Source organism: Corvus cornix, chromosome 5 (assembly GCF_000738735.6).
Source record: "Corvus cornix cornix isolate S_Up_H32 chromosome 5, ASM73873v5, whole genome shotgun sequence".
Lineage (NCBI taxonomy): Eukaryota > Metazoa > Chordata > Aves > Passeriformes > Corvidae > Corvus > Corvus cornix.
In genome coordinates, this window is record NC_046335.1 from 55,766,852 (window position 1) to 55,790,608 (window position 23,757).

General features: G+C 40.8%; 1 protein-coding gene across 3 annotated transcripts in view; it reads right to left on the bottom strand.

Annotated features, from left to right (window-relative positions):
- NELL1 (neural EGFL like 1) overlaps nucleotides 1–23,757 on the bottom strand; it is a 297,795-nt gene that overhangs the window by 55,985 nt on the left and 218,053 nt on the right. For all 3 annotated transcript variants that reach the window (XM_039552597.1, XM_039552596.1, XM_039552595.1), the window contains exon 15: nucleotides 11,498–11,593. In XM_039552597.1, coding sequence (XP_039408531.1) covers nucleotides 11,498–11,593 — 96 coding nt within the window. The remainder of the gene's footprint in view (nucleotides 1–11,497; nucleotides 11,594–23,757) is intronic.

Here is a 23,757-nt window from a genome sequence, read left to right on the forward strand (position 1 = left end):
CATAGAGCAAACTGTTGAAAACCATGGGTGTTACTCTTGCAAAAACAGATACTCTGAAGGACTGAAATTCAACAGATTTGTGGATGTTACAGAGGCTATGTCAGTAAAGAGGGGATGGCACTCCCTTCAACAAGGGTTTAACTCACATTTTCACCCTGAGTCCTTCAAGCAAAATAACTGGATTAGTTATCCTCATTGTACATATGCTACAATCTACATAAATCACCCAAGAAAGTGATTTATCCCATTTTATTCACCTTTCAAGGATTACATGAATGGGGACATGATCTCTTCCTCCAAATGTCAGCCCAATGAAAGCAAGTGGCTGACGCTTTTGTGGCGATTCCTTCTGATCAACATGGGAAAAGATCTTGCCCAAGAGTCCCCCAGCTGTGTGGACACCCCCAGCGCCACACCCACTCCTTGCCACAGCTCCTCCCAGACAGCATCCGCTACGGACATGTCCCCTGCTACCGTCCCTTGGCCAGGGGCCTTGTGGCTCATGCCAGACCCTTCTTCCTCCCCAGGGAGTCTCCTCCCAGGAAAGGGGGAAGCCCCCCACAGCCCAGGACTCTCCAGCTCAGCCCCCCTGGAGCCAGGCCGCCGTCTGAGTCCCACGTGCCCTGAGCCAGGTGGGGACTGGCGGCCGTCTTGGCCACAGCGAGCACAGATAAATCGAGTTTCAAACCTGTGACAAGAGGAAAAGGGCCAGCAAAACCTCAGCTCGGGGCACGAGGAGAGCAGACTTCAGACTGCTCCGGGAACTGGTAAGCAGGGTCTCCAGGGACAATGTTTTTGCAGGTGCTGGGGTCCATCAGTGCTGGTCAATTTTGAAACATCACCTCCTAAGGGCACAGGAGCAGGCGATTCCCAAATGTTGGAAGCCAAGCAGGCGACGCAGAAGGCATCTTCTCTGGGAAAGAGGATGGAAAAGGAAGCTGTGTGCCCAGTGGAAGCAAGGTCACAAGAAGAATACAGAGATGTTTCTTGCCACTGTAGGGAGAAATTTGGTGCAGTGAAAGCTCAGCTGGAGAGGAAGGTGGCCAGAAATGTGTTTTTAAATATATCAGTGGAAAAAAACATTGCAGAAGTAACATTGTCCCCTTCCAGGATGTGGATGGTCACCTCACAAACAGGGACAGGGACACGGCACAGGTGTTTAATGCATTCTTTGCCTCTGTCTTCAACACTCCTCCCTCTCTTCCCAGTGAAAAACATGGATTATCCCATTAGGCACTCCAGAGTCCAGAGGAGGGGAAGCCCTGCTCAGCAACAATGAAACCATCTGTGTGGTATCCACCGAATTCCCATCCTGAATCCAAAACCAGCTTTGCGCCAGTTCCTGGGAAGAAAGGCACCCTATCCCAGTCAATCCAGACCAGTGCAAACACTCAGACAGCTCTTTGGGAAAATCCTAATTTATTCAGTTGTTCTGCTCCTCAGAAGATCTCACCTGCTACCAGAAAGACCTTCCTGGTAGTTGGTGGCCGTCTCAGAGCAGCTTCCTGGAGATGGAGGAAATTCCTGGGTCTCTTGAGGGTCGTCTCCGCCACCAGGCACGGGCTGTTGCCAGCTGGCACAGCCGGCACAGCGTCCTGGGAGCTGTGGGCCGGCAACTCCTGGCTCCAGGACAGTCACTGCTCCTCTATTTGCTCCTCCTGAGAAGGCTCCCCTGGCTCAGGCTGCACTCCCATTTTTATGTCTGGGCTTTACCTGGCCACATCAGCCCTGAGGAATGTGCCTGTGTGGTTGATATTCTTGGCTCTAAGGGAGCTGGGAGACCTTTCCATGGGGTCGCCGCTGTCCTCAGACCAGCAGGTCTCACTGAGCCTCTGGCAGGGATGGAGACTTTCAAGAGTGAGGCTCTCTGAGGGAATGGAGACTCCTTGAAGGTGCTGGTTTTCGGAGGGCTGAAGGTTCTCAGAAACAGGTAGGCTTTCAGAGGGAGGGAGTCTCTCAGGGCTGGAAGCTGTCAGAGGGAACGGTAGCTCTTGGAATTCGAGGCTTTCAGAGGAATGCACATTCTCAGAGATGGGAAGGCTCTCAGAGGGCGCGAGGCTCTTGGAAGAAGGGAGATTCTTGGAGGGCTGGAGCCTCTTGCATGGCTGGAGGCTGTCAGAGGCCATGGAAGCTCCCAGAGGGATGGTGGATCTCTGATGGCCTGATGTTCCCAGATGAATGAAGGATCTCTGACAGAACGAAATCCTTGAAAGGTTGGAGGCTTTCCCAGGGATGGAGAATCTTGCTGGGAGCAGCCTCTTGAAGGGATGGAGGTTCCTGGAGGAGCTGTACGAGCCACAGCAGGGCAGGTGGCCTCGCTTCAGCAGCTCCTCCAGTTCTTTCCACAACACCTGCCACATCCCAGAGTAGAGCGGCACCCATGTTCCATTGCGAGCCCAGAGCAGCAGCATCAGTTCCTGCAGCTCCTGGGCCACGGCCACGCAGGGGCCGCAGCTGCAGGGGCTGTGCAGGGGGCTCGCGGGAGCACGTGGCCGCTTGCGAGGGGTCGCCCGAGGCCTGGAGGACCTGGGAGCCGCAGGGGCTCCTTGGCTCCTCTGTGAGGCACTTGAGGGCCCACTGGAGCAGAGTGGGTGGAAGATTCTTGTCTAAGTAGGACACAGGGTTGAGGAGGGGAATGATGATGGTGTCACCTCCTTGCTGGCAGAGCATGGGACATGGATTGTCCAATGGGACACTGTAAAGTCCTTGGGGAGGGCAAGCCCTGCTCAGCAACATCCAAACCATTCACGTGCTATCCACCGCATTCCCATCCTGAATCCAAATCCAGCTCTGTCCCACTTCCTGGGAAGAAAATGGATCCTATCCCATTGAAAACCAGTACATCAGCCAGTTCTTCACCCAGCACACCCTGTCCCTGCTCATCTCACATCGGCACACCTGCTCCAGGATTCTGTGAGGGACAGGATCAAAACGCCTCTTAAAATCCTGAAATACAACCTGCAATGCCTTCCCATCACCCATGAGACAGGTGACCTTATGGCAGCAGGATAATCAATCAGTTAGACAGGAATTTCCCTCTGTTATGTCGCGCTGTTCACGGCTGACGCTGGCATTGTCCTTCCATCACTTCCCAGTAGTGCCAAGTATGTCCTTCTCCACCATTTTTCCTGCTATCAAGATTAGATTAAGAGGGCTGGAGTTTCCTGGAAAGTCCAAGCCCTTGCTGTCAAGTCGCATACAGCTGGACAGCACTGAGCCAGCATGGACCTCCTTGGGCTTTCAGAAGCTTGGGTAGATCATTTAGGGGGTTCCTGCTGGGACATACTGGGATGAATCCCATCCAATGCCACAGCCTCATGGATATTGTTCTGGTCCAAGTTGTCCCCAGCAATCCCAAATGGAAGATCACTGTCCCTCGCGCCACTCTGCCTGCCCCGTTGGACACCCTTCAGCACCCAGAGAAGCCGGTGGTACTTGGCAGAGCCAGGGTCTGTGGGACAAGGACACTGGCAACAGCTAAAAGCAGAGAGGATGCCCAGAGAGCCCAATTCCCACAGAATTCTGCCATCCTGAGTGGGTCAGCCTGTCCTGAGAGAATGCTTGCCATGGCTTTGGCCATCGGGGTCCTGCTGGCCCTGGTGGGCTGCACAGCCACGGAGGGCTGAGCTGAGTGTCAGCCACCCACAGAAAGCTGGGAGAAAGACTGCAGACAGGACATGGGATCCCAGTGACCTCCCACAGTCAGTGCCAGCTTGCTGGTTACATTTACTTCATTTGCTTAGAGCATTCTTGTACCGTAAGTTTTTCAGGGGAAAAAAATCTTAAAAAAGAAAGAAATGCAGAAAAACTGACTTTTTGTCAGAATTAAACACACAATTACCTGTACAAATTGGCATGTTGGTTTTCTCCATTCCCTTCACTTGTCGGAGTATTTCTCAAAAAGAAATTGGTTTCTTATGCTGGTTCTGATGAATGAGGCACATTTTCCCTCACTAGACCTTGATTAATTTCAGTGAGATCACTCATGAAATATGTTAGCATTCACTATTTTAAACTTCAGCAGAAACATGGCTCCACACAGTAACATTCTCAGAGTTGTACAAATTTTCTTATGAGGCTGAATTCTCTACTGTTTGAACAGGATCTTACTCCTAGATTAGCTAGTTAGATCAAGGAGTTAAAAATGGTATATTTATCATTGGTACCTTCAAGTTACACAGATTGTTACACACAAAACCCCCACTCTAGCTGCTCTTTTATTTCACTAGAGCCCTTTATTATTCATTTCACCTAATTCAGTTGCACCAGATCCTAAGGCTTCCATTCAGGTGAAATTCCCATTGAAGCCAAGAGGATTCCTGTGTTAAAAATTTTAACTACCTCTCTATGCCTGCTTGAGTTTTATTGAGTCTGAAGTTTTATTTCTAGGTTATCAGCAAACTTAAATATTCATGGTTGATTCTCCAGTCCAGAGCTGGCTATTAATAAGAAAAAGTAAGGTGGCAAAGAGCTTATTAAACTCAGTAATGTTCCCTAAATAGTGCCTGTAGCTGGACAGCCTGAGGTAGTTTTCATTCACTTTTTAGCTGGTCTACCACCTAATTCTGGTACTTCTCTGTAGAATTACTGTTTTTCACTGATGTAGGCATCTGCTTGGAAAAAAAGTCAAAAAAAAAAAGGGCTTGCAATGTCCTGGCAAACTAAGTTACAAATTAGCATTACTGCACTGCACTCAAAAGCAGACTTGCTGGGGTTTTTTTTAATCACAGTAAAATGAGATGTCATTTGTAGTTAATTCACCATGAAGTTGGTATTTCAAAGCAACTGTCTTTTCTGTACAGCTCACATCACAAGGAAAGCTTCATATATGGAAACCTCTTAGTTGCAAAATGGAAATTTCATTAACATATGAATTTGTTCAAATACAAATATTTGCTCAGAATTTTGAATGTTTTGTAGTTCTTTGTTTTCTTTAAAATGATTCAATGGTGATTCTGCCCCTTGAAACAAATATAAATCGCATTGTTTGGGTCCTCAGAATCTAAGAGGAACCTGAAGCAGATATGCCTGCATATCAGAACATGTGAGAGATGTTCCTGGTGATAAACTGGACAGATGCTAAATTAGGGACTCAGCGCTCTGTGAAAGGCCCAAAGCAACACAGCCTCCAACAGAGAACCAATTCCAGGGCCTCAGTTAGAGCAAGGCTTTTGCACAAAGTTTGGCCATATAGTCTCTCAGCTGTAGGAAGTTCAGCAGGAACACAGGGCTTTTATATTCAGAGTTCAGAGTTTGCTGCTCCTAATCTAAACATGATGTTCCTCCTGCAGTACTTAAGTAGAATTTATGGATGAATAAACATCCAACACTGTGTAGCAACAGCCAAAATTAACAAAGAAAACAGAAACAAACCAACCTCCCTTTCCCCTGGTGATTTCCAGGTGCTAAGTATATGGCAAAGAGAGGTCCTAACATTTTTCTGCCTGTTTAGCTAGGATAGCCAATACCCCTCACAGCATGCTGTTGTCTCACCTAGGAAAGACAGGCACTTCCCCCCCTCCTTCACTAACCCAGGCATCTGCAAAGCTGTTGTTCTCATGTTCTCACTCCTCTGTCCAGCTGCAGTTGCTGCTGTTCAGTAACATTTTGCCTTTCTTAAATACATTATCCCAGAGGCAATACCAATGTCACCGATGGGCTTGGCCTTGGCCATTGTTGGGTCTGTCTTGGACAGGGCAAAAGCTTCTGGTGGCTTCTCCAGAGGAGCCTCCGTGCTCTCCCTCCCCTACCAAAACTCTGCCATACAAACCCAATACATATGACCACAAGTCATGTAACTAGTAAAACACCAGAATGTTAGAACCATTTGTTACTTGTCAAGATACCACTTTGGGTAACATAAAAGATTAATATAGCTGATATTCCTTTAATTAGAAGCAAAGAAAAATACACAGACCCAAAGACCTGCATATAACAAATAAACTACACAGGAAGATAAAAATATTTATTACATTAAAAACCCAACAAACCACCACCCCAAAACCAGTGTCTGCTTAGTGTTTTTACCTGGCTTTTAAAATCAAACTATTAGATCATATGAGGCAGAGTAAACACTGATGAGTTGTCTCCTCATGTGAGGGTCAGCTGGGTGGTGAATAGTGTTCTTGGTCTGGGAGATTGACACTGAGAAGAACTCTTTCTTCCATTGAGAGTTACTTGTTGATTTGCAGACAGATGTCCCCTTGATCCTCAGAGACAGCCTTACTCAGGTTTTTCTAGTAAATATTCTTTGATCTGTTCCCTGGTATCTTTACAAATGACAGCTTTGTTTTTTCCATCTTATTAAGATATCACCCCTTGCCATTTTGCAATAAGCACCGCTGGGGCAAATGCTGCAAACAGCTTGGCAGCAAATGGAGCAGGACAACCTCAGCCACCTGGAACATCTGCCTTCTCTGGCTCTGTCACACCCTCAGGAATGACATATCAACCATAGCCACTTTCCTCTGTGATAAACTAAGTGTCACTTGCTTCACCCTTCTTGTCTCACGCTATCCTGGCTTTGCCTCACCTTGAAATTAGAGGCTTTAGAAAGAATCTCATGCAAAGCCTTGCGCCCACAGCTGCACAGCTGGTTTGTTTCCCAAAATAAACCTCACCTCTTACTTTACAAAAAAGATCATAGGTAGAGGAAGGCAGGGAGTTTTGACATTTAGCTTACCATACTCATGGAAAAATCTCTTCCTCTGCTTTGTTTTGGTTTTTATTTGCTCATTTTTTAAACCAGGCTCCTTGACTGAAATGTCTGTGATAGATACACACCTAAAGATTGATCCAGCCTAAGAATCAAAGAAATTGCAAATAGAAATTAAATTCTCACATTTTTTCTAACTGTACAGTCCACAGGAATAGAGACTATAGGGAGTTTTACTCAAAGGACTGCAGAAGACAATATATTCCAGAAGAAGCAATTCAAGAGATGGGAACACAGATGTTATGCAGCTTCTTAGACAAAAACTGCAGATACTGCCAACTATGATGAAACAAATCAGTTAAAGACCTCATTTCCATGATGTAACAACCCATACTGAAGAGTAAGCACAGCAACATTTCATTACACACCTGTGAAATCAGTGAGGTGCTGAAGAATCCATATATAACTAATGCAACACAGCAAGTCTTGATTTACTTACTCACTTGCAATATGATTAGTAAGATTCAAAGCACATTTCTCAGCCATGGTACATACTCAAAAATGACCTCTCACCCCAATATTAGACAATTCTTTGCAGGTACAGCCCAAAACAACATGAAAAAATAACCCTAGTAATTATCACATCTTGATGCTCTGCTGCTGTATCTTACCCTTGCTTCTGTTTATCATCAGCAGGTAATTTTTTGACACCTGTCTATCATTCTATTTGATGTGACTGCATACTTTCTTTCCAGTGCTTTTCAAAGACTAAACACACACATGTACCGCTACCACAGAAATATCCACGTCCATGAGCTCCAGCCCACACAAAGCCCTTCTATTCTACCAGAAACATATTCCCCATTTATTGCGTACCACTTCAGACAGCAGCTGTCACAAGACAAGGGAGAAAAGCTGTGGTGCACTTGACTTGAATCTGTTCTGGAGGCAGTGCCCTCCCATTGCCAAAAGCGCTCCTGCAGCCCCTGGAAAAATACTGCACTTTCCTTTCCATGCCCCTAGCTGGGAACCCACTGCTTCAAACCCTTCTGCTGTTTCCTGCTCATCACCCCAAATTATAATTTGTAGAGACAAGACACCCTAAATGACTTCCAGCACTGGGCAGTTCCCAGAGCTGTTCAGATGTATTTCTTAGACCCATGCACAGGACTCCAGCACATGCAGGCAGGTGTTCAAGGAATGCCTGCAATTTCCAGGCATTCAATCATCTGTTTACTCCTACCTTTGATATCATAGATTGTCCTGTCTTATCTCATCCTCACCACTTCATCAGTAGCTGCAGTGATTAACAGTCCACAAATACAAAATAACTGTGAACCTGTCCACAAAACCAGCATGAAAACTCCACTGACCTGTGGCTCATCCACAGACAGAAAAGAGCAGCTCAGTGAATGATCTAGAGTTTTTCTGTTTTAAAGATTGCAAAAATATGAGATGGATGGAAAATTGGAGCACTTGAGTTCATGCTGCCAGCAATTCTCACAGAGTACTGTATTTGTACTCCTCTCTGCACACCAAAATGTCTCTCAAAAGCTTTTAACAGGGATCCCTGCCACGGATGCACCTGGGTTCAAGCCCACAGTGTTACGTACAGTTAAGGATGCCTATCTCTAGCTCAGCCATCATGCTGGAATCACACAGCAACATCACTAAAAATTCCAACATGAAAGGTTTCCAACACAAGTACCACAACTGTGTTAAATACGATCAAACGGTCGAATCACAGAGATCACAGATTTCAGCCCTAGCCAGAAAAACACAAAATCAACAAAAAAGAAGTGATTTGAAGATAGAATCAGATCCTAAATACTACAAAAATTCAGTTAGAAGCATCAAGCACATACTTAAAGAAACAGCATTATAAAGAATGGATGGAGAAAGGAATTACTTGACAGTATCTGTGAATATCAATCTGCAGTTCACCTTCAAAAAGGAAAGATAGCCCCACAACTGTTACAATGATTTCTCATGTCAGCCAAAGCGACTGGCAAGAGGTAATTCTTCTTAGCAGCACGTTGAATTATGTATCTGTACATAAGCCTTAAATGTGTATTTTAATTTCACCTGAGTAAATTACTGGTATAAATCCTACCCTTCTCAAATATCTCTGAATTTTTAATTAACCTAATATCATAATTTCAGCCAGGCAGTCAGAAACGATGAGTAACATATGATTCATATTCAGAAGTAAACACACCTGCTTTTCAACAACATTTCTAATTACTGGCTCATTTTACCCTTTACATGGCATTGAAGTCAATTTGGGTCATACTGTTTTTAGCTAGTGATGAGTCCTTTCAGCTCACAAATAATGTATAAGAAGTTGCTGTGTTGTCAGTTTGAAGGATATTTTCAAATGCACCGTGGCAAATTGAACACATTACCAAAACACATCACTTTACTTCTGATATGCCTCACTTCACTATGAGCTTCCACCAGACAAGGTTTTGCCAAGAACATTTAGGCTTTGATTTGAAGTGTTGCCCCACCATTTCATTGTCTTACGTCTGTGTCATAATGATTGAGGGAGTGGTGCCATATACTAAATAAAACAAAGTGCTTATTTCTAATATTAAAGATGACAGGAGAAAAAACAAACATGGGGTTAGAATACTTAGGTGTCCTTTAAAAACTGCAGCAAACTGCAGTGAGACAATGAGGAAAGCCTTTACTGCCTCCTGCTCCTGGAAGCACTACATCTTCTAGGGGTAATCAGTGAAGCAAAAAGAACCCTGCTTCAAAGGTGGTTCATCACCTCTCTACTCTGAACATTTAGTCTGTCCAGGACATGTACCTTCAGGAGGCTGAAGCTGTTCTCACAGATCTGATGCGGACTTAGCCACCGAAATATGCATATGACATAAGATGTATCTGCTGAAGTTTTCAAACCCTCCAACACAACTACAATGTGACAAATTCTCATACACAAAGCCCTGTTCATTGTCAAACTAGCTTGTATGTCAGATTTCTCAAAGTTAGCATCATTATCTTGATTTGTAGCATACTAGTAAACCCTATACATCTTCAAAGAAAAAAATAAACTGACTTCTGGTACAAGTTGTATAGATTTTATTCACAGAAGCTATCGCCTTCTGACATCTACCTCTAAATTGCTTGGTATAATGAGAGTACCATACCTGCCATGCTTCCTTTAGTTGGTGTGCTAACTCATATTATAGATCAAACAATACAAAAGACATGAAAAACATACAAGTCAAAAATGGTTATGTCCTTCATTTATCAATTTTAAACCATCACTTCAATAGTTTAGAGAATCTGTACTCTAGATATGGAAGTCCCTTTACAGCTATAAGGAAAAATAATGTTCTAAGATCCTTGGGTGAAAGAATCACAGGCAGAGGAGCTAAAATCTAGCCTGAAGCCCTGGGTAGGGAGGGCACCTTAGGGCAATGCTGGTACTGGTTTTGCATTACCATACTGTCACATACACAGAACAGATCTCTAGCATTCTGCATCCCTCTGAATGTACTGATGTCTCTGAGCAACACGTTTTAGAAAGGAATGAGCAAATTATACATGGGTAACCAGCAGGAAGCATTAGCAGCTGGGGAGCCACGGCAGGTGGGGCTTTGAGGTAGGAATGTCTTGCATTACTTCCCCATGATATTGCCAGGACTCATTGCTGAATGGCAGGAGACTCTGGAGGTTGTTTTTCTATTTAAAACAAATAACCCAAAGGCTAGAGGCAAAAGAAAAATAAGTACTCAGATTTATTCTAGATGAGATGAAAATATTAGTGTCCTAGTTCATTCTTAAATAATCATAAACAATGCTGACAACTAGAAACTACAGGCTTTTAGTATACAGTGATTTGGCTACACCCATAGAAGTATTTAGCAGTTTTCAGAAGCTACTTAAAGAAGATTTATTGACAACTGGGCTTAAGTGACTTCAATAAACACAGAAATTACTGCACAATCTCTGGGTTACAAGTGGTTCCACTAATTTAACTGTAGCAGTTATTTCTCTGTTTTCATTTTTTCTTTCTAAAAAAATTCACCAATTATAATCTCATCCATACTACAGCATACAACCTGCATTAACAATCCACTTCATATTCAAAAGTAAATACAAGTGTAAACAGTTAATTAACACACATGCAGTGCAAAAAAACCCTCATCATTGAGTTTGTTAAGTGACATATAACCTCAATAAGCACAAACCAAAATAAAATCCCAAATCTGCTAAATAAAGAAAATAATAAGAGTCCTATATGGAGTTTGGTGAGATCCCTTTCTCCTCATTTAAGGTAGACAAGGAACCAGCTCTTTGTGAAACAAACTGGAAGGTGGAACTATGAGGCTGTCAGAAGCAAATCTTGAAAAATAAAAATCTGGGAACAGGTAGAATCTAATCATGACTAGTGAGACATCTTTGAATAGGCTGTGATTCTATAAAAACTGTGACTAAGAAACAAATCAAATCTTAATAATTCAATAACCTGAAGTGAAAAGCAAGCATCCAAATTCTGGTCTAATTTGCACAACAAATTCAGGAAAAGCAGAAGGAAACCTTGAGCTTGCACCACAGCAAACTGGTGAAGCAAATATTTTTCATTTAATGTCCCTTCTAATTAACTAGAAGTGCACACTGGAAGCAAAAGCAGATATATCCCTGATAAAATTCAACATGGAAAGTTTTAGACAAGATGTACTTTCAGTGCAGAAAAGGCAGAAATGGAACAGCCATACCTTCAACAGAGAGAAAGCATCAAGCAGAATGAAAGAATGGAAAGTAATTACTTCTTTCACATATCATACTTCTCATTTCCAAAGAAGGTGTTTTTCAGTAAAGCTTTACCTTTCTCACAATGACTTCCAGTGAATCCAGAAGGGCAGAGACATTTGTTAGGGGCTACACAAGTTCCACCATATCTGCACCCTTCTTCACAGAATGCTGCAAGATAAAAGGAATATGTGGGTAATACTTAATTTTTAAAATATATATTTGTAGGATAATAAGAAAAACACCTAAATGCTAAGCAATTAACAGAATTCAGCACATTAAAATTCAGTCCACCTGCAAACACAAAGAGAAGTAACTCACTAAAATGACAAGAGGAAAAATCTCAGATTACACCGTAGGCAAACCACCTCACCAATAAAAGATTAGTAACCATCTGGAAGAAGAAGAGAGGAAAAAATACATCATATGATTTTAATGGGGCTGATCATCTTTCACTTATATCAAATATGCATATGACAATTATAATGCTCTGGTAATCCACAGAAAACAGGCAGGCTGGATGGTGTTAAACATTGTGTTCCTCACTTCTATCAAATACTTCACTGAAATGTCTGTAAACACATAATATTTTGCTTTTTAAATTTTTATTTTAAAGTGTAAAGTATGTTTTGTGGAATTAAGAAATTAAATAGGGTGAGGATCATGACTAAAAATATGAGATGGGCTCTACCCCAATATAATGCCGCTACTGAATGTGATTCGGGATGGAGCAATACTGAAGTACTTTAGAAGTGTATGTGACCAATAACTAGGATTTCAAACAGCTGATGGATCTCAATGGATCTCATCTTTTCCTGTGAGCACTGTGTGATGTTCTTCTTGCTCACAGCCAGTTTGGCAGAAAGTCCACTTTGAAGTTTGCTTACTGTTTAAAGTTACTCTTTTCTATTTTTTTTGTCATGTGGGTGCAAGTTGTGGAACTGAGATCAAGAGGAGAGGACAAGCATCAGAACACTTCTCTACCTTGTACTGGTAACTTGAGTAGGACCCTTGCTACAGCTAAGAGCAGGCCCTACCCCTGACACACTCCCTCCCCCCAATATCTGTTGAACTTCATAAGTGACTGAGTGGGTTTGAGAGCACTTATGAGAGAAGTTACAATTAATATTTAAACAGCAGCTCTCTGCATCTAAGCTAATAACAGATTTGCAAAGTGTTTCCTGCAAGCTAAAATCACAGATGGAGTGTTGGCAGAGATGTTACAAATGCTATGAAAAGGCTTAAAGTGCTAGATAACAGAAGAAATGTTTAAGATTTATTTTCCAATACCCAAAAAGAAAAATAAAGTGAATAGAGTTCTAGGCATTAAAAAGAATATTTTGCAATTGTTAACCACTTAGAGGCAAAAAAGCATATCATCATATCTCGTGACTGAACTGGTAGACACGTCTGCCTTACTGTAAATATATAATTCATAGCATGCCATAGTGTTTTATGGAGGAGAATGCTAAAGTGCTTTAGAGAAGATCACTGTAGAACATTATAAACACCCCTGAAGCAAGGCAGTGGTGTGGAGAAAGCACAGTCACACTTCCTCCTCATCAATGCACACACTCCATATGGGAATCTTCTAAAATATATCTGTTTGAAACCAGCCAATTTCTGAATGAGAAGAAGAGAAATATGGTTTAAGAGTAGTATTTTTTTTTTTTTTTGCATATAAATATTTTTAAGAAAGTATAACTGTGCAGAAAGCTGAAAGTACTGGTAAAAAATACAACTCAAGGTATATAAAAACCACAATGAGACTCAAAAGATTCCTTCCAGAGCTCTTGAAAGAATGTTTACTCATCTCTAGTCTCAGCATTCTCAGAGAAGGTGTAAGTTAAATTCTGCATCTTCATGTTTTCTGTTTGAAATTGTGAGTAAACACAGACTTTTGTGAAGCAGTAATACATTTCCGCACAACATCAAAAGACGCAGAGTTTTGGCAAAGCAGATATAAAGGAAAAAGAAAGAAAAATATTGGCAAAAAAAGTGAATAGTTCATCCTTAACATATTCCATATTATACTGGGAAAGAACCACATGGGGCTCTTGAAAGAATTCATAAAGGGGAAAAACAGATGATGTTTACTGTCTATAACAATCATGTATGTCCACTGAAAGTTCTTAGTGCTGACAGGGATAGGTAGGTAAGAAGGCTTCAGTAGAGCTCTCATACACTTTCTTTGCCACCATAATGGATCCTACCAACTTAGTAACGCGAAATACCTGCTTCTTACAATAAATCCTGTCAGGAGGTCAGCAGCGTGAGGTGGCATTTCCTTCTGTTCTCTTTTAAGATTTCTAGCAGGGAAAGATTATGAAACAGGGCTGGTCATGTAAAAGATGTTCCCCTTAGAACTTACATTCCCCTTATGTCAGTGCAGCAGCCAGATCTTGATATCCACAGGCACAGCCAAGTGTACCATTCCCATCTGGGAGAAAGGCTGGGATGCTTGTCATGGGCCAAAACTCTATCTTTCTATTCCTTCCTACAACTATCCCTCCTAAATGTGTATTCAAATGTGCTAGCACTAACTTGTCAAGTAATTTGAAATGTTGATATCCCTTTACATCTCACATCTTAGCAACTTACAGGGAAAAAACCCCAAAATCAAAATATTTGTTCAGGAACACCCTAAGGAACAGCTGCACTACAGGTTGCTGTGAGAAAGGACTCTGTACTGCCCAGGAGTTACCCAGGCACCAGCTTGTTACACAGATGTTGGACGATGAAGCTGAGGAAGAAGCTGAGCAACGGCTGCAGGAGGAAAGAATTCAACTCTCCTTCTCAATTTTTGTAGATGCTGAAGGATCCTCTGCAATACAGACTAACTACGCTTGTCTTTGTTGCTCAGCCTTTGGTGGATTTGGGGGATGTGGTTCATTCTCACATTTTTATGCAAGAGGAGAAAATCCCAAGGAAGAGTGCCAGCATAATCCTGCTGTTTCCCAGATGGTTCTTCCACAAATCATCTCATTCCTGCACTGTAGGCTTGCAGGAAATAGAACATCAAACCCACGAGTCTCAGAACATAGTTAAAGAATCAGACTAAAGGCTACTGTCCTTAACTGCTAAAAAAAGAGCTCACAGTACTACAGGCAGTACTGATAGCACTACTCTGAATACTAAAAATGCTCAATACCTCTAATAATAGGTTTCAATTACATTTCAATATACAGTTTCAGTTGCTAGCCGTTTTACCAAACTTCACTTATTTGAACTCTTTTCTCTAATAGCCCTGCCTCTGGCTGAAGTCTTTTAACACATCTTCTCAAAATTAATTCATTTCCAATAATGAGATTTTTCCTTTACAGCATTAGCAGAGAAAATTAAATAAAATCTTTACATCCCTTCTGTACCTCTGCCTTATGGACAAGAGGACCCAACAGGGAGCAGCTCAGTGACTGAGTAGGAAACCAACTGAGTGCCCATGCCCTCCCAAAGCTACTTGCTTTGGGGCTTATGCTTTGTTATATGTCATATGGACTCTGGGATATAGACTTCCACTGTGGTTTGGACCCCCCCAAAATCAGAAGTCAATTTGGGGGTGATGGAATTACCAGTACCACAGAACCAGCAGTTATAAATCTTGATTGCAGACTCCCTCCTACTCAAAGTTAACACAAGAAAGACAAATCATGGCTGGATCTAATACTGCTAATGTATTCCCGTAAGTAGATCCTGTCTCTGAAATTATTTGCAGGCTGGAACCTTGATAAATAGGAGAGTGGTTACTGAATTTACCATAAGGTTTTATCAGGAAAATTAAGTGAAGATGCCATTAGGGTAAAGTCTACATAAGTAAACTTCTATTGTTTAGAGGCTTATTCAGTATTCTGTATGTAAAAGAAACAATCTATTGATTTCAGGAGGCTTCTGCCAAAGTGAACAGATCTCTCTAATGCCAACAGATTTTTTACTCCAAAATAAAAGCCTTTATTATATAAAGACCTTTCCTAAATAGACATAATTTCTCTGCAGAGGAGGAATTTTATTTTTGATGATCCTCTTTGATGATGAATCTGTAGAGAACAGAAACAGCCAAAAATATAAGTCTGCTGATATGTCATTTTTGTGATGATGTTGGAGGGGCGGGGGAGTGTCACTGCAGAGCTCCACAAAGAGCATCATGAATGCACCATGCTCCTGGACATGCACAAGCTGCATTATTCTGGTTTTTGTAAGGCAGCACAGCACACTACCCCACTGGGCTACTTTAGGAAAGCAGATACTGCAGCAAGTCCAGCAAATACCTCTCACTTTCAAGTGTAATGCAGTAGATAATACAAAACATTTATACTTGAATATATAGAATTATTTTAGTAAAAGAAAATAAATAAACCCCAATAATTACCCTACAAATTCAAAGGAATGTTGCTTGGCTCTGAAGAGATACAAAGGTCACTTTCCCAAATAAATCATGTCTATTTTTTTTTTTAATATACTAAATGCCTGTGAAGTGAAAAAAGGGGCATTCTAGAAAGGCAAGGAAGGGGTCAGGCACAGACTGTCTGGGTAAACAAAAATATGCAGCTTTGGAAGAGAGATGGGCCAGTGTAACTATACAAAGAATTTGCTAATCAATTGATGGAAGGACCACAATTTCATTAGCTGATTGGATTTACTCAGACAAGCACACACAGGGGTGCAGTTGATAGCAATCCAACCATGTAAGCCAAATACCAGAATAATCAGATGATACCAGTTGCTCAGGTGGGTTTAGGGGACAGCTGAGAAAGTGAAGAGAAAGCACACAACCGAAAAAAGGCAGCAGTAGAGGCTCTGGTCTTTTTCTCTGTACTCAAGTGTGATGCTACCATCTATAAAAGTACAAAGCTCTTTTTGGTTCAGTGAACTACATCCATTGGACACAGGGTGCGACTTATTTCACACACAGTCTGTCAAATGCCACTGGAGTCCTTTTACAGCTGGCTGGACTCAGAGAAGGACAAATCTGGCAGGAGTGAACTTTAGGCAAAAGAACTGTCCTGGAAAATTTTCTTCCAATATGCTGGAGCAAGAAGGGGAGTGTGGGTCAGTCTGGCAGTCAGGATGCAAACACATCTGAGAGTGGAGGACAAACCCTCAGCTAGGCAGCTCTCACTTTTGTGATTTGGGATTTCCAACCCAATTTATGCTTCCAATTTTATATGTGCTATGTAGGAGGGTTATTCAGTTTGAGAAGAGCCTATAAATTTCATGTCTTCTATCAGCTGATTGTAAAGTTATTATTCCTGAATTATTTTTCTAGAAATTTCACATCCAAAAGATACTTTGCAAAAGTAATTAGCGTAACTGCTGCCTAGTGTAGTCAAAATTCCAAATCCTGGCACTACAAAATGTGTAAGTGTATGAGAGCTAAGTCTGAATAAAGATCAATGAACTCAGAATTTAGGCTAGGAGATGAGGGTTCTTCAAAGTACCCAGAAAAGTGTGAAAGAATTCCTTCAAATTTAGCAGGCAACACACAGTGAAAGACAGAAAAAAGAGCAAAATAGGAAAGTCCCTAGCAGGATAATAAAGAATAACAAATACATCAGGAAGAAATTGTGTCAAATATAATAGGCATACACATGTATGTTAGTTTGTGTGTCTGGGTATACATTTGCATGCTACGTAATATTTATCAAAGTGGTGAACTAATATTTTAGAGTTTGTCAGTAGGCTATTGCAGCTGATGTAGCAGTGAATCTTTTCAAGCTCCCAGTGCTCTGTCACACAGCACTTGCAAAATTAAGATTTAGGTGAATTTGGAAGGCTGAGCATATCTCTCAGAAGGCTCTGAACTCTGAGCCCTTTCTTTACTGTTATATGATGCTAAATTCTCTTGTTGCTTGGTGTTTTGCTTGACTGATATGTAATCAAGCCATGGCCATTTGTAGGCAAGCAGGAGGCCATTCATCTGGGTGCTTTCAGTGTTGGCTCACGTGCTTTTTGGCTGGAAATGCTGAATTATTTTGAAAAATGAGACCTAAACTCCTTAAAATTAGTACAATGAATCACCGTGATAAATACTAATAATTTCTTTCGTACTACCCCAATAATGGAGCTTACTTTTGAATGTGTAAGTTACCCACCCTGATTAACACATTTTCACTGAAAATCTTTTCTAATGAATAAACAAGCTATATTTAATTAAATTAATTCTGAAAGCATATTGAATAGACAGAATCTGTCCCTTCTTGCTCTCTTGGTAAAATGAGATAAGAAACCCTTATTAATGTCAACCTTATTTTATGGCTCTGAAGACAGATATGTGACAATTTTGAAAGACGTATTTGAAAAAGATCAATAGAAGCAGTAAGGGACAAAAGCAATATAATAAAATTTGTCCTGTGATATAGCATACTTTTGAAAGCATCTCTCAAATCCCCAGATAACTCTGTGCTAAATGAATATTCTTGTTGCCATTCTACCGCTCTGTTTCCTCAAGGCCAGACTCTTCAATATTTTTAGTGCACAATTTTAAGCCAGCTGCAGCTGTCTCTCTAATAATCTAATAATAAGCATGACAAAATAGGGCAGAATACTCCTTCCACAAACCAATCCAACATCATCTTTCAAAATTCAAGTCAACAGTTTAAACTGCAAAATCAAACTGAAATTTACTTTGAGAAATGACATGACACATGGTACCACTGCAGTTTTTCTCTGCATCACATAAATGTGCTCATTATACTCCCTATTTGTTTTAACAAATGGGTATAGAATAATTTATATTTACAAGCATAACACAGTTTCTTTAGAAATCAGTAATGCTTAATCAATCCTAAGTTAAGGATAAAGAAGCACAACAGAAGCATTTTCTCTTGCCTGATCTATTATCACAACTTTAGAAAGACATTGCTTCAAATCTCACTGAACTCAGTGAAGAAAACTGAATTCAATAACAGCACAGGCAATCTGAGGTCTGCCTGGCTGTAGTACAGTATATGGAATATTCAGACAATATAAAAATAATTCTCCAGCAACATACATATTACAGGTCTCTCATCCCAGTGTTCCAATCCATACAAGCACACTCTGTAGACACATTCAGAAGAACAGCTGGATTACCCCTAATGCAACAGGTATACACTTCTAATTCACTCCTCTTGCCTTGCCCTCTAGCACTGACAGGCATCCTCGCCAATAAAACACAAGCCTGGTTACCAATGAGAAACATTCTGTCTCAGTGTGAGAGATTTACTCTATATTGCTAAACAAATATCTATCCAAGCACCCTCAAATAACTGTGTGTTATGAGAAACACCAGCACGTTCAATAAGCTGTAATAAAAATGCCTACAATGTTAATAAAACATTATATTATGGTAATTCTCTATGCAAGAAACACTATCTTTTGAAATTGTAGAGAAACTTTAAGAAAGCATTTTCAGTCACGGCTGGAAGTGAGGATGTTGCCTGTGTGCAATAATAGCCTCTAAAGTCTCAAACTCAGCAGTATTTTTTAAAGGTTGCTCATACCTTATTGCAAACATAATTGAATCTGAAAAAAAATCCCTTGTTTTGATAGCTGCACAAAACATGCAATAGCAAATCAAGGAATTATTGATAGCATTTAACTATCTGAAGGTGACATTACTGGGAGGAATTAGATGAAAATGGGAAATAAAAAGGCAATGGGACTTTCAGGTCTGGATCAGGCATGTGTAAAGACAAGTAATTTGCAAATAATTTACAAAGACATTAAGAGACCTTGAGGTGTTTCTTTTTAAACAAGCACACTAAAATTCAGGTGTTCTCTCTCATTGTCTTAGCATTATACTTACGCTGCAAGTAACAGCTACAGTGTTGTCTCTGAAACCATTTTCTAATGGGCTTTTTCATCACTTTTCAAATGTCATTCATTCTGCCAAGACACTCCACTCAAAATAAAATTTTCTTTTTCAAAACTGGATCACATTCTCTTGACCAACACCAGAAGGATGGGAATTGTCAGTTTCAGAGATCAGAATCCTCTGCTTACACAACAGGAAGGACTTCAGTAGGTGAAACTTTCAGAGCTCCCCCACAATACCCTCCAGCCCTCACTCCTTATCAGGAGAGATGCCATGTTAGATATAGACATTTCCCCATTAAGGAACAGAATTAAGAGTTAATCTCGATTTACAGAATCTACCTTACCTTGCAGTATCTAACAGATAGAGGTCTGAATTCACTAAAGATGCTGCCAAGAAGGCAATCAAGAGATGAAAAGCCCAGAATCCCATAAGCAATGCCCCAGGGCATTCTGTCTCATTCAGTTCAAGTTTATATAAGGCAAAGAAAGAATAACAAAGAAAACAATGAAGAGGGGTCGGAGAGGTACAGGAAGAGAGATTCAAACACATACCACACTAAATAATGAATTCTCTTATGTAGGTCTGGATAACTTTTGCACTACTACACCTCTTCTGACTTTTGCAGTTGATGGATCAAAAGGAGAATGCAAGTAACTATAAAATGGAGACAATTAATCTCAGTTCTTATCTGCACTTTATATTATAAACCTTTTCAGTAGCTAAAATATTACCACAATAGCAGATTCTTCTCAAAAAATAAAAAAGTGTATTTTTAGCAATTATTTTAATTTTCTCAGCGGCAAAAGACCTGTCCACCTCAATACCAGGATTTACCTGAGATAATCTTACCAAATTAGTTATATCCATTAGAAAAGAGAATAAACTCCAATATTTTGCCTTCTCAAAGAGAAACCAGATTTTTCAACAGGGGAAAAAAGAAGCCCTGAAAAGTGATATTGTTCTCACTGCTCCAGAGAAATTCCAGTCTAAAAGCAAAGATTGCTTTTGCTGAGGCTGGTGTCACAGCAGGTGTTATGCACATCACCATCAGCTTTATAATCATCATAATACATTGCTTTTAAATAAATCCTTTCATGTCATTTTATACATTCTGAACAATTAAGCCTTACAACCCCCCAGTGAGGAAGATGCATTAAGAGCCTGAACCTGCCAGGCACTTCTACAGAACAGAGTTAACTACAGAAATATAATTTAATAAAGAACGCGTTTAACAAGTAAGAGCAGAAAAGCAAATATAATCTTCGTGTGTATAATCTTTGAATGAGCCAAGAGCATTTTAGAAACCCAAGGGGCCACCCTCTCTGCTAGTGTCAATTAGTAATCTATACCAATTTACACAGTGCCTAAGAATTTACCCTCTAAATTCTTGGAGCTACAAGACTCCAAGGAGTACATCACTGTCACTACTTATAAGACCATACTGCTGACTTGTGTCTTTGCATACACATGTAACCATGCAAATATTTCAGCTGATACCTAGAAAACATACACAATGTTGACTTGATTTTGCCACCTATTCCCTGTCTCTACTTATATTTTCTGTAGAGCACTGAGTAGTAACATGTCAGAGAAAGGCAGACCAAAAGGAAAATGATATACAGATCCTTGGTTGATTTTACAGAGCAGTGACACCTTGGTCACCAATCTGACTTCAATGATTCTGCCTCAGTGCACTCTCTATTTTGCCATACAGGGTCCAGCACAGCGTCTTGTACTTCAAAAAACTCAAGTTATGAGAAATCCCTACAACTAGTTTGAGGGTGCCTTTAGATTGGGTATACTGGGAAAAACTTTTTCACGGAAAGGGTTGTCAAGCATCCCAACAGGCTGCCCAGGACCATCCCCAGAAGTTTTAAAAGACACATGGATGTAGCACTTGGGGACATGGTTTAGTGGTGGGATGGTCAGTGCTGGGTTAACAGTGGGACTCAAGGATCTTGTAGGTCTTTTCCAACCTTAATGATTTTATGATTCTATCAGAGGTGCTGGAACTTTCCAGAAGCACAGTACTCAAAGCTTGGAGTGTCTGGCCAAAATTTTCTTTCCTAACACATGCAAAACACTCCAGATAGTGTTTGTTTGCCTCCCTTTGGTAACAGCGCTTCAGGAGCACCAGGGGACAGATGTTGCACAGATTTTTTTAGTACTTTGGATTCATTTAGGATGATACAGTTCAACATAAATTTGAAATATCTTCCTTATGCATTAGTCTGCTAACGGTACACAGTTTAGTCTCAGTGTAGAAAAAAATAAGGCACCATAAAAGACAGCTGTAATCCTTCCATAAAGTACAGTGTGCATTCCTAATGGAATATGATTTCAAAACAGATTTCCAGTTCCACCTTCTTAGGATATCACGTTACAATGTTTAGTTTGCAAAAACAAGACTACAGGAATGCATCCTATATTTCTTGGCAATGCAGCATTTAATTTTATGGTGCATAAAATCCGTTTCTCTTAACAGATGTATCAGTTCCCTGATATCATGACTAAACTGCTTCATATCCATAAATGCTGTGTGGGGAACTAGCAAAGCTATGGCATTTATCTTTGTTGTTGTGGCACACACTTCTGTTTGCTCCTAACATCCTGCTTCCCTGAATAACAACAAATTTAGTTTTGACTGCTCTTAAGAGATTCAATCACATGCATGCCATATATATCCTTACATACCTTTTGTGATTATGCACAAGAGGTGTCCCAGCTATGCATTCTAAAGGGCATAAGAATTTCAAGACTGTTTATAGATAAAAAATTACTATAATAAATAAGTAATTTTTAAAAAGTGCAATATCAAGAAATTTTCTACAAAATGAAATTCAGCCTTTGGCTTGTCAGAGGTTAACCCTCTTCCCAAATCAAGGTTAAACATCCCATTTAATCATGTCCTGTCAAAAAGATTAGATTTTGCTCTGGGTTGAAAAATTTTAGGATGGAGAAACATAATTGCAATATTTCCTAATTAATTCAGGGAAAACCATGTGCGTATGTTTCACAGTTGAGAAGAATGACTGTGGGGACCCACCAGAGCCACAGCACACATCCTGCAGACATCCTACAAACAATAAGGCCCAAGAAGTGATCTGGAAGAAGAAAAAGGGACAGTTATATGACCTGATTTGTGGAAATTCTCCCGTATGTAAGCTGTGATATGAAATAAGGTAAGATTCATTTGATTGTTAGCTTTTTCCAGTTGCCTGCTGTGACTGGCTTTGACAAAGGAGAGTGAGGTGTTTCTGAAAACCACTGCTCTTTCTGTACATGCATGTTTCTGTTCTCAATATCCTCATACTGAGACTTTCTGTAATCTGGTAACAGCAGCTCTGGCGAATGATGAGCACCTGACTTTATAACACATAAACAAATTTAACCCCCTCAGTCCTGCCCTTCGATGCAGCTCACTGGATCTGTGAGTGGTTTCACTAAATCTCCTAAAAACAGTTTCCAAAAACATATTATTTGAATCTGCAAGTACCCTCTTAAAAGAACAAGCAAATGAGCTCCACAAAGTGTGTGTTCTTTGAAACAAGTCACAAATCATAGAAGTGACTTCTGTGAGAATTAACTTTACTGAAATACTTGGGTTCAAGCATAAACAGACAGCTATGGAGGAAACACCTGAAGACAAAATTAAAATTACTAGATTGAAGTGTTGATGCAAAGGCATCTCAAATATTTCAGCACCATGAGCAACCAGGATCTGGACTAGAAAGGAAACTGCTTCAGGCCATGTTTATTTTATGTATCAAGTATAAACTATGGTAAATGAGAATGTACTTTGCAATGCAATGGCACATTATTTTGATACTCTTGTTCATATGAAAATGTCACTCATCAGGTATAAGAAATAAAGCAATGCCATGTCATGATTCAATAAAATAATCAGAAACATAATACACTGTAGTATATTCTCTCATGCAGTAAGTAGTCTTCATGTGCCTTACTGGAAATCAGCTTACACTAAGCATAATTCTACATGACAGTTTGTTTAACACCACAGCACATTACTCAAGCCAAGAATGAGATATATACATGTGTAGTGTGGAGATACATATATCAGATATAACAATTTTGGTTATTTTGAAGACAGTGTTTATTTCTAAGACATTCATCTGACCTGATGGAGCAGCTCTGTGGAGAAGGACCTGAGGATCCTGATGAACAACAAATTGTCCAAGAGTCAGCAGTGCCCTGTGGCCAAGAAGGTCAGTGGTAACCTGGGATGCCTTAGGAAGTGCATTGCCAGTAGGTCAACGGAGGCAATTCTGCCCCTCTACTCAGCCCTGGCACATCTGGAGTTCTGTGTCCAGCTCTGCACTTCTCAGTAGGGGGGAGACGCAGAGCTCCTGGAGTGGGTCCAGTGGACAGTAATAAGGATGATGAAGGGATGGACCATCTCTCTTAAGAGGAAAGGCTGAGGAAGCTCAGCCTGTTCAGCCTCGAGAAAAGATGACTGAGAGTGGAACCTATCAATGTCTGTCAGTATCTGCAGGGAGGTGTCAGAGGATGGACCAGGCTCCAT